This window comes from Bos mutus, chromosome 11, assembly GCF_027580195.1.
Source record: "Bos mutus isolate GX-2022 chromosome 11, NWIPB_WYAK_1.1, whole genome shotgun sequence".
Lineage (NCBI taxonomy): Eukaryota > Metazoa > Chordata > Mammalia > Artiodactyla > Bovidae > Bos > Bos mutus.
Window position 1 is genome coordinate 32,968,116 of NC_091627.1, and position 16,229 is coordinate 32,984,344.

At 37.9% G+C, this 16,229-nt stretch overlaps 1 protein-coding gene across 6 annotated transcripts in view; it reads right to left on the minus strand.

Annotated features, from left to right (window-relative positions):
• The window catches only part of DTNB (dystrobrevin beta), a 241,721-nt gene that overhangs the window by 149,054 nt on the left and 76,438 nt on the right, over positions 1 to 16,229 (minus strand). For all 6 annotated transcript variants that reach the window (XM_070379236.1, XM_070379235.1, XM_070379233.1 and 3 more), the window contains exons 6-8: positions 13,027 to 13,181; positions 5,007 to 5,112; positions 1,198 to 1,364 (exon numbers count right to left, since the gene is read on the minus strand). In XM_070379236.1, the coding sequence (XP_070235337.1) occupies positions 1,198 to 1,364; positions 5,007 to 5,112; positions 13,027 to 13,181 (428 nt within the window). The remainder of the gene's footprint in view (positions 1 to 1,197; positions 1,365 to 5,006; positions 5,113 to 13,026; positions 13,182 to 16,229) is intronic.

Sequence of the window (16,229 nt, forward strand, 5' to 3'; positions counted from 1 at the left end):
ATTGGAATTTACAATACAACAAGACTCAGGATAGGAGATTCAGTTTAACAAAGTTTTATGGTTTAATTGTAACTGAAAAGCCATCTAATAAAAAAATGATCTCTAACACATTATCAAAGATGTAGGAAATGAAGTACACACTTGATTAAAGTTTGCTCTTGGTTTTTAACTAATCCCTTATTTGCTTTTTTCTTGGTTGATTTTTAAGAAGGTTAACTAAAAGAAAAAAGACCTGCTCCCAGCCCCTAATAAATGAAGCTTTCTAATACTTAAAGTTTAGTACGATGCCCAGGCTAAAGAACCTAGGTCCACAATTATGACCCTAAATATTTTTCTACCTTTTAACAAACCAACCAACCAATCAACAAACAAGAACTAGAGGAAAAAGTTTTAAAACAAGGCTATAGCAACTGTTAGGAAATAAAAATATGGCATTTTTTAAAACTCTAGAAATAAACTGGAAGGAGGGAAGAAAAAAAATGACTGATGCTAAACTTGTTACATGATTTATAAACACTACACAGAAAAGTTAAACACTGACCTCCACCTAAATATTGTTATTTAAAAGACTACTTTTGAAAGTAGACATCAATGTGGCAACTGTAAAATACAGTATTTCCCCAATTTTCAAGAGGCAAAAATCTAACTTCATCTTATGCAGCTTTCTTTGCAACATTTAAATCCTATGAGCATGAATAAAATTTGCTTGCAAAAAAGAAATTTAAATCTTCCACATAACGCAGCTAGCTTCTTCTAGGAACTTATGTTAATGAGATAATTTAGAATGTGCACAAAGATTTCATCAAAAGCATGTGCACTGCAGCATTAACCCTAAATGCTCAAGAAAAGCACAAAATACACTCTGGAACATCTTTAATACGTACAACACAGATGTAAAAACAAAGCTCCATTTTGTGAAAGCAAATGTCTTGTCAAGGGAAGATGCTGGTGATATTTTATTTAATGTGAATACAAAGTTGCCAAATGTTAAAAAACAAACAAACAACAACAACTCTGCTCGTCAAATCAAGTGATGAAGCACAACGTATCTGCAAACCCCATCATAAAAGTCAGGGTTAATATTTGATGACGCCACATCCTCATCTGATAGGCATCTATCAGGAAAGAAGCCCTTAGTGCTGTTACCGATGAAACAGATAAGCGCTGGGGATACAGACTGAGACACAGAGCAGTTACCCAAGAGGAATGCTCCTTCATCTGGTGTTGGTTGCTGTGAGGGCCACTGGCATGGCCTCGCCAAAAGCAGTTTTGGCAGAGTTGGTAGTTGTGGCACTGCTGGCACCGGTACCGGAAACCCATCATGCTCTCGCAGCGGCAATAGGAGCACTCCACAGGGTGGAAGACTTTAGGGCGGGAGGAGAGGGCCAGAGAGAGAGAGAAGTCATTGTCATTTGGAGAAGAAGGTCAGTGCAGTGGAAGACCAAATGTAACATAAAAGCCAAGGTGAAAACACAGCTAGAACTGAAGAATTGCAACTGTCTTCTATTTAGTTCATCTAACCAGCCATTCCATCCTAAAAGAAATCAGTCCTGGGTGTTCATTGGAAGGACTGATGTTGAAGCTGAAACTCCAATACTTTGGCCACCTGATGCGAAGAGCTGACTCATTGGAAAAGACCCTGATGTTGGGAAAGATTGAGGGCAGGAGGAGTAGGGGACGACAGAGGATGAGATGGTTAGATAGCATCACTGACTCAATGGACATGAGTTTGGGTAAACTCCGGGAGTTGGTGATGGACAGGGAGGCCTGGCGTGCTGCGGTTCATAGGGTCGCAAAGAGTTGGACACGGCTGAGTGACTGAACTGAACTGAACCAGCCATTCACTGAAATAAAAAGACAATACCAAAATGTCCCATTGAGAATCGATTACAATTCACCTTAGAAACCAATCAATTTCCGTCTTTAAAACATCACTCATGTCTCAAAGTTTGCATACATGGAGAAGGCAATGGCACCCCACTCCAGTACTCTTGCCTGGAAAATCCCATGGACGGAGGAGCCTGGTAGGCTGCAGTCCATGGGGTCAATAAGAGTCGGACACGACTGAGCGACTTCACTTTCACTTTTCACTTTCATGCATTGGAGGAGGAAATGGCAACCCACTCCAGTGTTCTTGCCTGGAGAATCCCAGGGACAGCGGGGCCTGGTGGGCTGCTGTCTATGGGGCTGCACAGAGTCAGACACGACTGAAGCGACTTAGCAGCAGTAGCAGCAGCATAAGTAAGGAGAGACACCTTCACTCCAAATTTCTCTTCCAATCCTATTTCTTTTAAAGAGATGTATATTGTTGGCTGTGGACACGTCTCCTTCACTAACATAAAATCTGAGAGGGCCAGGACGACACGCTATGTGTCTCTATTACCTGCGAGTGGTATTTCACACAGTCCCTTGGACTGATGGTCTTCAAATGTTTGCTGAATTAAATAGTATTACATACTGGGGAGCAAATGGGAACTGGTAAACAAAAAAAAAAAAAGTAAGGCAAGCCACATCAAAATACTAGTTTTAATAGCCAATGGGAATTTGCTGTATGACTCTGAGAACTCAAACCTGGGCTCTGTAACAACCTAGAGGGGTAGGGATGGGGAGGGAGGTGGGAGGAGGCTCTAGAGGGAGGGGACATATGTATGCCTATGGCTGATTCATGTTGAGGTTTGGCAGAAACCAACACAATTCTGTAAAGCAATCATCCTTCAATTTAAAAAAAATTTTTTTAATTAAAAAAAAAAAGTACTAGTTTTAGGTAAGAGCTCTAAGTACTGACATAAAATAAAGTACTCTAATCTAACCAATGAAGGGTCAGTGATTTGGAGGAAGGGAAACTCAGTGACCTGCCACTCTTTTCTCCACCTCACACAGCATCTTACCTGGTGGACAACCGCCAGCTGGCAATTAGGATTTATAAGGGTTACTGGAGCCTGAAAGTCCAATTCATTGAGTGGAAAGTGGGCAATAAATGCACAACTGTGTATTTCAGATTGTTATTTATACTTTTAAATGTTGAAAGCAACATTGTTCCCTTTGCCAATTCAATTCTGAACACAAGAAGTCAAAGTCAAAGGAAAGAGGGGTGTAATAGTCAAATCATCATTTGAATAGCTCTTTATGGCTCTATGGATACAAAGGCAATCTTATCTCAATTATAAGGACTTCTAGTCCTGCTTCCAAAAATGTAGGTTAACTAGAGAATCAAGACTCAAAACAAACAAGGACAAAACCTGAGCACTTGGTGAAAAAAATAATGCAACAGGATCACTAAAGAATAACAGAAAGAGTAAAATCTGGAATGAGAAGTTGAAAGTATAAACTTCCTCTGCAGCTGCTAAGTCGATTCAGTCGTGTCCGACTCTGTGCGACCCCAGAGACGGCAGCCCACCAGGCTCCCCCTTCCCTGGGATTCTCCAGGCAAGAACCCTGGAGTGGGTTGCCATTTCCTACTCCAATGCATGAAAGTGAAAAGTGAAAGTGAAGTCGCTCAGTCGTGTCCGACTCTTAGCGACCCCATGGACTGCAGCCCACCACGCTCCTCCATCCATGGGATTTTCCAGGCAAGAGTACTGGAGTGGGGTGCCATTGCCTTCTCTGAAACTTCCTCTAAGAAATTTAAATTTTTGTCACCAAGATATTTCTAAAGAGTAATCAAAGTGTTAATCACATAAGAATGTAATCAATAAATACTACATAGAAAGTCACAACAAAATGTTCACATGGATAATGATAATACATCTCGACAAATGAGATTCCCTCTACTTGGTAGACTAGGCATAAAACGATTTTACGAAAATGAGCTGGATATGAAACTACTAAAACATTTAGGACTATAAAAGTATTGCTCCCCCAAGGAAGCAATATTGTTATAATTTAATAGCACAAAGCTCTTTCCAAAAATCCTGTTTAAAATTTAGCTGTTTTAGTCTACTCAAGAAATTCCAGAACTTTAGGAAAATAATCTTGCGTCTAAGGACTTGTGAACTAAAGTCATAATTGGGCAAAAGGCTGAGAAATTAAAAAAAATAAAAGATATGAATAGGAGGCAGAGAATATAAGAGAGTATGGTTATGTTCTCTCATTCTTACAAAATGAAGAAGAGGACTCTAACTTTTAGTGCCTGTCACCTTTCATTCTTTCTCTTCTGTGGAATAAGGAGAGACAGGCAAGAGCCATGAGAGAAGGGAAGGTCCAGAGAAAACAGGGCCTTTCCTTTAATGAACTGAAACAACCTAATCAAGGAGTTAAGCTGGTAAGAATACTAGAAAAACCTAAGAAGTTACTCAGAGGTAAATACCATTTCAATTCCAAAAGAACCCGCCTCCCAAAGTGGGATATGCAAGAGACACAGGTTTGATCCCTGGGTCGGGAAGAAACCCACTCCAGTATTCTTGGCTGGAGAATTCCATGGACAGTGGAGCCTGGCAGGCTACATAGTCCGTGAGGTCACATGAATTGGACACGACTAAAGTGACTTAGCATGCATGCACTTGGGGAGAATACTGAGAGCAATTCAGTAGTAAAGAAAAAAACTGAGTACTGGTGAAACCAAGTAGCAAATTCTATCTTAGCTACTTTCCTTTAAACTATTCCAAAATAATTATAATTTTAATGGTGGCTATTTAATATATTCAATTTTTTGGAGCTAAGCTTTTTATAAACTACAGGGGAAAAAAAGGAAGTCACGGCTAAGTCGGGTGGGATCAAACGGAAAACAATCATCTGGAATTTGGGGAGAAAAGCCTAGAGTTTGAAACACAAAGTTTTCTGACCTGATATTACTACATTGGTATCCTATGTAATATGTCCCCTTTCCTCTTTTTTTATTTTTGAGAAATAAATTTTCTTTTTTGAAAGCTGAAACTACAAATTCAAATGATGGAGTGCCAACAAATATCAATTACAATTTTCAGTGACAATAGCTAAGACATTACATATATTATCAGTTCACATACTTCCTACAGCACAGGGGACTGAATGATGAAAGTTCTGCTTACCATTCTCCACGTGGGCAAGCCTATGCATGAGAGGTAGCCAGACAAGGCACTGGGGAGGAGGATCGGCCATCATTGTGTCTAAAAACATATTTAGCATTATCTTTTTCTGTGAAGAGAAAAAAAAAATTATTTTTCTCTGAACTCTAACATTAGGCTAACTTAGGATTCTCACAACCAAGGTGGAATGAATTACATGGGAAATTTTATAGCAAAATAAATAATATTTTGCATTACTACAGACATTGTAACACACTACCCTAAATACTATTTCTATATTCAAATGCATTTCTACTTATATTATTTTATTTGAGTCTTAAAACAACTGTATAAGACAAATAGGCTAGGATGGAATTAGTGTGCTGTACACCTGAAGCTTGGAGCAGGGAATGGCAGCCCACTCCAGTATTCTTGCCTAAAGAATTCCATGGACAGAGGAGTCTGGCAGGCTACACAGCCCATTGGGTCACAAAGAGGCAGATAGGACTGAGGGACTAACACACACACACCTGGAATAAATATTGTAAGTCAACTGTATTTCAATAAAGATACGAAATGAAAAAAGATAAATCGGCATTACTATCTTCATTTTACAGATGAGACAAGAAAGGAAAAACACATTTACATGACTTGTAAAAGTCTTAACCGAATCAGAACAACTCAGGTATCCTTCAAAAGACTACTTCTGAAGAAATCTGAAGCAAAGTCTCAGATCCAAGACAGAGTACAGGCCAGCAGTGAATGGAGAGAGGGAAAGGGTCTCACATATATGCAAGAGGGCTGAGGGTGATAACAGTAGGAAGTCACCACCCAAAGGCCCTTTATACACAGCTGTGCACTGATGGTGTGGTTTGAGAAATGCCTACTCAAATAGGCTAAATTTTTCCAAAGTGTTTTTCATCTCAGGCATCCAAGTTACTCCTGTTTCTGAGATTTCAATGGAAATTGGGAGGAATGGGTGAACAACAAAAAAATAAAACCAGTAAGTCACCCAACATTTGAATGGAGGTTCGGACATGGAAAATATAGTGGATATGTAAATAACTGCAATAAACCAAAATAAAATTAAAAGCATCCACTTCAAATTGAGAAAGAAGAAGCTAGGGTGTTTTTTAAACTAGTCAGAGGTAGTTAACAAATATTAAACATATCATTCATGATAATGTTTAAATTAATATTATCTGTATCTTCTTATATTTGTTAAAAATTACATTTTTACAAGCCCACTTATAATCCTAATGTTACTTTCCCTAAAAAGTCTTGGCTCACCTATCATGGAGTTTTACAGGTTTTTAAAAAATGTTCAAGATGAAAAAGTTCCTTAAAAAACTAAAAATAGAGCTACCATATGACCCTGCAATCCCACTCATGGGTATATATCCAGAGGAAAACATGGTCTGAAAGGCTACATGTACCCCAATGCTCATTACAGGACATGAAAGCAACCTAAAAGTCCATAGAGAGAGGAATGGATATATCTGATATCTCAGAATTCCCTTATAAATACACTCAGGATCAGTTTCTAAAAGTTGTCCTCAGTTCAATTCAGTTCAGTCACTCAGTCTTGTCCAACTCTTTGTGACCCCACGGACTGCAGCACACCAGGCTTCCCTGTCCATCACCAACTCCCAGAGTCTACTCAAACTCATGTCCATCGCGTTGGTGATGCCATCCAACCATCTCATCCTCTGTCGTCCCCTTCTCCTTCCACCCTCAACCCTTCCCAAAATCAGGGTCTTTTCCAATGAGTTGGTTCTTGTCCTACGTTGTCCTAAATCATACTATAATTGGAGGTCCACTGAAAGCATGAGGAGTGAAGCCAGAAGAACCATGTCCCAGGACTCTATCTTCCATAAACTACGTGATTTGGGGGAAAATCACCTAATAATCTGGTTTCAGTTTTCTTATCTCTCAAGGGCTAGAGCAGTGGTTCTCCAAGGATGGCCAGAGATCCCCCTGGGAGGTTCCTAAATCGTTTCTAGGGAGTTCATGAGGCCAAAACTACTTCCATAATAACACTAAGATATTATCTGCCTTTTCCAGTTCACTCTCTCAAGAGGGTATGGTGGAGTGTTCCAACATGGCATATCCATAATTATCTGCAAAAGCTTTTAAAATGTTCCTCCCTTTTCCAACTACACAGCTGTGTGAGACCAGATTATTTTTTCCATACTTACTCCAAAACAACATATCATAACAGATTGAATGGATAAGCAGATATGAGAATCCAGCTGCCTTCAATTGAGCCAAGTATTAAGGAAATTTGCCAAAAATATAAAACAATGGCATTCTTCTCATTAAATTTTTTTGTTTTGGAATACATTTTTCATAAAGTATATTATTTGTGTTAATTCTTTTTAAATGATTTAATATTTTTAATTTATCAATTTTAATTTCTAACATGGAAATAGTGATAGATATAACCCACATAGACAAAAGCTCTCTGGGGTTCTCAAATGTTTTTTGGGGTGTAAAATGGTCCTGATACCAGAAAGTCTGAGAACTCATGGGACAGAATTCCTAGCTCTAAAATTTCATGTCTCAGAAAATAACTATGTGAAAAAGAGACTGCCTCTTTCTCTACCTTTTGTTTTATTTTGGTTTTACTCTTGAACGCATGCTTTGCATTTCTCTTTATTTTTTACAGCACAATATTTATAATAAAAGCTGTAATAAAACTGCATATAACGCACATTCCAATTACAATTCTCATTTTTCTGTATTTCCCTCCAAATGCATGTTTCTATAGAGTTACGTACACAGGGTAGATAAAAATATACGATCTGTTTTTTAAGTTGTTTTATTAAATACTTTATTGTTTTGCTACAACGTCTTCTTTTCTAATCATTTTAACAGCTGCCTTATCCACTGAGCAAAAACACCATGATTTATTTATGCCTTCCCCAATAAAACACTAAGGCTGTTTTTATCTTCATACGTACTTTCCTATTTTTCTTTTAATCCGGTGTTTCAGTTTGTCACCTACCTCCCTGCCCTTTGTTATTCTAATCCTCAATACTGACAATTACTAGTCTAGATGCCATCCATTCTCAAGTCCCTCCCTCTACTTTGAGCTACAACTTTCCTGCATTAAAAGAGGGGACAAATTATCTCTTAAAACTGGGAAATCCAGTATCACTAAAATAATATGCGAAAACAAGTAAAATAATGTAGCATTAGATCATCATAATTGCAATTTCCAATCTCATCATTTTTATTAAAAACTCTTATTTTCTTATAGGCAATAGGTAAATAATTTTTATCCATTGTCCTATGACTTACTTGGTCATCAGTTAAACAATGTACAGCATTTAGCTAAAAGCCTTAAAAATATCATTTTAAAAATCTTTCAGATTAAAATGTTTTTATACAAACTTTTGTGTAGAGTTATAAAAATATTTTGTCTGACAAGGGCAAGCACACGTTAACTGGTTATGGGACCAGTGTTATGGATTGGCCTTCAATTATTAAAAGGCTCTGAATTTGTCCATATCACAGATTTATTTTGGACTTTGAAAATTAGGATACTTTGCAATGACACAACAATGTAAAGTTGCTGTGCTTTTTGTCAGAGCGACTTTTATTTATTACAGCTTTTAAAAAATGGAAAGTCTTTAAAAAATCTGAAATTCTGTATTTTCCTCATTGTAAACATTATCTCATTGTAGATAATGATGGAATAAAAGTATCAATGAAAACAATTAGGTTGCAAGTAAGTATATCCATGAGCTTTAAGCTTATGATTAGAATTCAAACCCAGATACTTTCTCATGCCATATTTAAAACCACTACTCAATTAATCCAACAAATAACTAGTAAGCACTGATGATTTTCTAGACTGTTAGTCACGAGGATGTAAATTTGAAGAAGACCAAGGTGCATCCCTTCAGGATATTAGTGAGCTACATATAACTGGCCAGAGATTGCAGAACAGGAAGCAATTAATCCTACATTGAAAGATTCAGAGCATCAAAGACCAGGAGATATTTAGCTGTGATATGAAATATGAGGCCTTTGTTGGAGGAGACAGAAAAGGTCAGAGGCTACTGCATTTCAGTGAGGGCTAAGAACATAAAGAAGAGAAGAACATCACTTTCGCTTATGCAAAACAAGTGAAATGCAAATCAAAACTATGCTAAGATAACATTTCTCATCTCTCAGACTGGCAAAAAAATCCTAAATGAAAGAATATGTGCTGTTGGCAAGGCTGCAAAGAAAAAGATGGCCTTACCCATTGCTGGTGGGAATGTAAAGGGCACTGGGGCAATATCTAAGGGCATCCTGAGGCAAAGGGGTAGGAGAGATCCGGAGTGAAGGAGAAAAGACAGGCTGCGGGTGGACTGATAGCACCGCCTGTGTGGCTGACAATCCAGTAGACAATGAGGAGTTTGCAAGGTTTGTTTTTGTTTAAAGCAAAATAGGGACATCAACAGGGATGTTTTTTAAAATGATGACTTAAACTCAGATTTGCTTATGCTTAGGAATAATGAATCAGAAGCAGCATCTGAGCAGGCATGTCCTCATCTTTTAGGCTGCCATTAGGGCAGGAAGTAAAGTGACTAGGAGTCCACGATTCTCAGAGCTTTCTCGGCAAAGAATTTTCCTGCTTACCCTGAAGACTAGTGAACCAGAGACTCCAGAGGAGGGAGTACATGTAGACTGTGTCGCAGAGAAGCTGAGCCAAGAGCCCCCAACACTGCACACCCAGCAACCTCCAGCCCTGCCTACTGGCCAGGGAACCATCAGACCCTGTTCTCAGCTCATGAGTAATAGCAGAGGGCAGGGCCTTTTCTACAGCATTGTTCACAGTAAGCACTATTAACTGACAAAAATCTCTTAAAAAATGAAAACATAAGTCAACTATACTCCATTAAAAATTAACCTTAAAAAAAGAAAACAATCTTGGAGCCATCGTCATTTCTACCTAAGAAATAATTTAGCAAGACATTCTCCTCCACAGGCCCAACTAGGGCAAAATCTCAGTTTCAACTCTCTGCAATTTTGTTCAATCTAATGAAAGCCAGCGATATAGGCCTCATTACCATAGACCTGTTCATATAAAAATCCATGTTATACACTGTATTTCATCCAATCTAAGACACCATCATTTGTAAGATGCACCATTATTTTTTTTTTCCTGCCACTAAGAAAGAAAAACACTCAGCCAATTAAACTAACTCAATGACTTAATTAACTATAATCCTTCATGACATGTGAATCAGTCCCACCAGCCTCCTGATGAACTGAAATTCCTTTCATCTATTCAGAAGGATTTGGCAATTTTGCAAGGTTCAGTGGCACTGCTTCAACTGACAAGAAATGATTTTGGTTGTATCTCAATGATAAAAACACAGCTTCATCTATTTGTGGATATCTTCCTTTAAAAAAAAAGAAAGAAAGAAAATCTTCTGTAAAGCACCTGATGTTGCTTTGTAAGAAAATATGTAGTTTTTCCAATGATGAGTATTTATGTCACTAATGCAAAATTTATTTCTGTTATGTCCACCATCTTCTGTGTTTACAACAACTTTTTAATACTGAATCAGAGTATACTCTCCCTGAGGACATCTGAAATGACAGCACATGCAGTACCAAAAGGGGGACATAACTCAGCTGAAGTGCCTCCGACAGCAACAACTATGATCAAGTTATTACATATGCACAGGAAATGACAACCCATCATAACCACCACCCGCCAAAAGCAATGGTCAGATGCCATGGGCTATACGAGAGATTTTGAGAGACGTTAGGCATGGAAAGGGTCTTCAAATCAATGAAAATGGTAATAATGCACACGAGATTATAACGGTAATGAGGGGCTTGCTAACACAGACAATAAACGTTGCTTAGTTAGGATACCTATGAAACACATACACACATATTCATATGCCAGTCAACTCTTGCTAAACTTTAGTCAATATCCAGGAAAACAAAGTCAGAACTTCCAGGAAGTTCTGTAATATAATTTTTGGTGAATATATGTATGGATATATGTTATTCTATGGCCTGGCTAAATATCCCATATTTTAATCTTTTGAAAGTGAAAGTGAAAGTTGCTCAGTTGTGTCCGACTCTTTTGATCCCATGGACTATACAATCCATGGAATTCTGTAGGCTAGAATACTGAAGTGGGTAGCCTTTCCCTTCTCCAGGGGATCTTCCTAACCCAGGGATTGAACCCAGGCCTCCCACATTGCAGGTGGATTCTTCACCAGCTGAGCCACAAGGGAAGCCCAAGAATACTGGAGTGGGTAGCCTTCCCCTTCTCCAGCAGATATTCCCGACCCAGGAATTGAACTGGGGTATCCTGCATTGCAGGCGGATTCTTTACCAATGGAGCTATCAGGGAAGCCATTTTAACCTTTTACTTCTAAATAATTTCAGATTTATGGAAAGCCTATAAGAAGATTATTTAAAAATTCCCATTTGCCATTAACTCAGACTCCTCAAATGTTAACACTGCAGAAGAGATGTACTTTTAACTTTAAACAGCTTTTTATTCTGCAAAATCAGGACATTCTCTTGATTAAACGCAAGTATCAAAATCAGGAAATCAATGTTATTGACAGAATACTATTATCTAGTCTACAAGCTTCAATTCAGATTTTCTCTATTGTCCCAATGACGTCCTTTATAACAACTACAACAAAAATCCGGATCATGGTTGTGTTTCAGTTTTCATGTCTCTTTAGACTCCTAAAATCTGGAACAGCTCCTCAATCTTTTTTTGTCTTTCATGACATTGCCCTTTTAAAGTGTGTGGGCCAGTTATGTTGCAGAAATCCTGCATTTGGCATTATTGAATGTTTCCTCAATGAGACTCTGGTTGTACTTTTCTCTAAAGAGAACCACAGCAATCATACTGGCTACTTCTTAGGGCATCCTACTAGGGAACAGGATTGTCAGCCTCTCCCTCTGCTGGAGACGTGGATTTGATCACTTGGTTAAAGTGGTATCTGACAGGTTTCTCTACTGCCAAGTTACTATGTTTCCCTTATAATTAATAAATATTCTGTGGTGAGACACCTTCAAACTATGTCAGTATCCTATTTCCGTATCTTTTACCCATTAATTTTAACATGTGTGCTAAGTCACTTCAACCATGTCCGACTCTGTGCAACCCTATGGACTATAGCCCACCAGATTTCTCTGTTCATGAAATTCTCCAGGCAAGAATACTGGAGTCAGTTGCCATGCCCTTCTCCAGGGGATCTTCCCGACCCAGGGATCGAACCATAACCAGGGACTGAACCGGCATCTCATACGTCTTCTGCATTGTCAGGAGGGTTCTTTACCACTAGCACCATCTGGGAAGCTTTAACATAGATTTTAAAAAGTTCTCTGCTTTCTAGAACTTTTTAAATGTAGCATGAAGCTCTGTTATCTCATCTCTACCTGGAAAAAAAAAATGGCTGCTACAGCAAGTATCCACTCTGCTCTGAGTTCTTTGAGGCACACTTAAGATCTCAGGAATATACTCACACTAACCTCTGGAGCAAGACCACACAAGGACACTCACGAATAAAGAAGAAATCAAATCTATCTTTCTTTTATATGAAAATGGCATTATACTCTTGAGAGACTGTGAGCTGACAGTTGAGAGTTGTACAGCATTGCTTGTCTCTGGTGCTCAGGAAACAATGATCTGAATTGTATAGAGTTTTATATCAAAATTCCTATATTTCACAGTTAATAACTCACTAGGGAGAGTAATACATGTCTAGTAGCAATAATACAAATACTTCATCTCAAATATTTTCCTGGAAACTCTTAGTAATTTGAGATATTTCAAATCCTATCATTTTTTTTTCAGAAAAGACTTCCCTCCCCTCTCCCAAAAAGAGTTCTCAGGTGAACTTTTGATCCTCCCTCTTTTTTATACCCCCACCTCTGATTTAAAGCTCTTTTTCCTCCCATATTCAAGACTATATCCGTAGAGTGAAGCAATCTGGCAAAATTTGACTAAAGGTAGAGGGGCAGATGAGAGCTCTTCAAGTCCTACGTTCTATTAAACCGTCCTTACCTGCTGTGGAAAACAGGTGCGGACCGAGTGCTCTGTGTAACCAAAAGATGGCCCTTCAAAGACAGCTGTTGGGAGCTTCAGAACTTCCTTCAGAAACTGGTCAAACTTGCTAAATATCATTAAGCCATTGGAATCTGACATCTGGGAGAAAACATCTATGAGAATAAAACCAAATAAAGTCAAACTATAAAGAAACACCAACTTTTTATAAACAGCTGTATGTCATTTGTATATCCATCCAAAAACATCGTTAAAAAGTATCATAAAGTTACTATGACTTTTAGTTAACATGTACTCTCAATCTCTTTCACACTATGTGGTTACTTTGCTAAGAAGGCTCCTCTTTCCCAATCATTGAATACTCTACCAAAAGATCACACAACCATTCACATACATCCATCTACCTACTCTTTTTGAGCGTACATAACTGGATAATATATCACTTTTTATTTTACCTATTTACACCTCACCTTCCTTATTCCAAGAAGAATTTGTAGCAGCACATCTTTATCTCTTACATTTATGTATGTACTTATATGACATATACATATTTGAGTGTATGAATATAGTTGAATATTGGTGAAGGGTATGAAAGAAACTGTATTATACATGTGTATTCATATACTAATGATGTAATGTATTCTTATGTAGCATGTTCATTTAAAACATTCCATTTAATAAGTTCCAAAGTAGAATAAAAAAGAACTCACATTATCTTTTCTATCATAAGATCCTTTGATACTATAAGATTCTGTTTTTACATAATGTCTGACCCAAGCAGCTGAGAAAGAGGTTTCCAGTAGTATTACTATTTCTTTATCTTCTTAGAGAGAGCTTCCTATCTCTGGTTAGTAATTCTCCTCTTCTCACCCATAGTTGAGGAGAAAAAGAAAAAGAACCTGGAGCTCAAAACAACTTGACAACTATAACCTACGCTTTCTTTTCAAATTATTCAGCTTTCTTACAAACAAATCAGTGAGTTAAATATGCGGAGAAAAAAAATGTCCTGAGGCCTTTTCAACCATGGTATTTTGAAAAATAATAGTCTATATATTCATAATAAAAAGGTATATTAGAAATATGTATGTAATAGATACATACAATGTACATTTTTACATTACTCTTTAGGTTCAATCTGGGGATTTTATCGAAAACCACTAGGTAAAAAAAAAAGAAACATTTAAAATATGTTAATCAAAGGAAGATAAAACTTAGATCATCAGCACCACAGGGTAACTATTAAGGCATCAGAAAACAGAAAATTATCAAAGGAAAATCTCTGGCACGTTCCTTTCGTGATAGCTGCTAGTTTGCAGTTGAGGGAATAGCATTAAATACCCATTAGGAGTGGAAAATCCAACAAGAGGCTAAAAGAAACACAGTCCTAGTAGAAAGTAAAATCAATTAATTAACAAATACATACTAAGTTCTCACTGAGTGGTCCAAGTGCCAAGCATTCTGCTGTGTATTTTGAAACACAACAGGGAAGTATGATACATGGTCCTTATCCCTAAGACACTTCCAAAGTAACTGGGAAAAATAAGATACATATGAAGCAAAGAAGAATGAAACACTAAGCTAACTTAAATAGAACAGAAAGAAAGGAGGCATATGATATTAGTTTAACCTCACCATTTGCTATGGCTGAGTCTGCTTGTGTGTGTGGCATGCTAAGTTGCTTCAGCTGTGCCTGCAGACACCCAATATTCTTACCTCCTTCATCAGTAATAGAACACTAATTTTATTTGTGGAGCAATGTACCCAGCTAAGAGATCACACTTTGCAGCCTTTTAATACGTTTCAGTCATGTGACTAGGTGTTTGGAGACTCTAAGCAGAAAGGTTGTGAGAGATTTCCTGGAAGGCTGGTTAAAGAAAGTTGACTGCACTGGAAATAGATCCCTTTTTCCTTCCTCCTCTTGCTGTCTGGAATGCAGCCATGAAAAGTAGACTATGAAAAGTGAAAGTGAAAGTGTCAGTCACTCAGTAGTGTCCATTTTTTGCAACCCCATGGACTATAGCCCGCCAGGCTCCTCTGTCCATGGAATTCTCCAGGCAAGAACACTGGAGTGGATTGCCATGCCCCCCTCCAGGGGATCTTCCCAACCCAGGGATCCAACCTGGGTCTCCTGCATCGCGGGCAGATTCTTTACTGTCTCAGCCATCAGGGAAGCCCTGGACGATATGGTAATCTCAAACTTTATGTAGAAATCATATATCAGAATGATAGAAAAGAAGGATATAGAAAGCCTGGGTGTCAGATGAACACAAAGTTACCATATCAATCCTGGACTACATACCCCTGGACTTCCTTAATATAAGAGAAAAATAAACTTCAACTTTGTTTAACACTATTATCCTGGGATTTTGCAATCCCTAATATTAAGGGACTAATATTAAGTACCTCTAAACTTTACTAAACATTACCCCATTTTACTGTCACAAAAAGACAGTGTGTGTGTGTGTGTGTGTGTGTGTGCACGCACACATGTGTATGCACATAATTGTTTAAATTTCATAGCTAAGGAAACTAGCTTAGAAAAGTTAAACTTCTTAAGGTCAAAAAGTTACATCTAGATCAAGATTTAAACTCACACCGATTCCAAAGATATTCCACTACACTATGCTGCTGCTGCTAAGTCACTTCAGTCGTGTCCGACTCTGTGTGACCCCATAGATGGCAGCCCACCAGGCTCCCCCATCCCTGGGATTCTCCAGGCAAGAACACTGGAGTGGGTCCACATTACACTTCTTCAAAATATAGTGTAGAATAGATAGAAAAATACATAGGCAGGGGCTGTAAAGAAAGAAATTTAGAAAGTTGGCCTTGAAAACCAGGATTTGAAACGAAGTAAAAACAGGAGGAGTAGGGGCTTTGGGACACAACTAGAGAAGAACAGAGATAAATAAAACAAATGAATGAATATAACAAAGCAGAAACAGAGAATAAACTAGTGGCTGTCAATGGGGAGAGGGAAGGGGAGAATGGGGATTAAGGGATGAAAAGGTATAACCTAATACATATAAAATAAATAAGCTACAAGGATATATTGTACAACAAAGAAATATAGCCAATATTTTATAATGACTTTAAGTGGAGCATAATCTCTAAAAATACTGAATCACTCTGTTGCACACTTGAAACTAATATAATATTGTAAATCAACCATATTTCAATTGAGAAAAAAAAAAGAGTAGGATAAA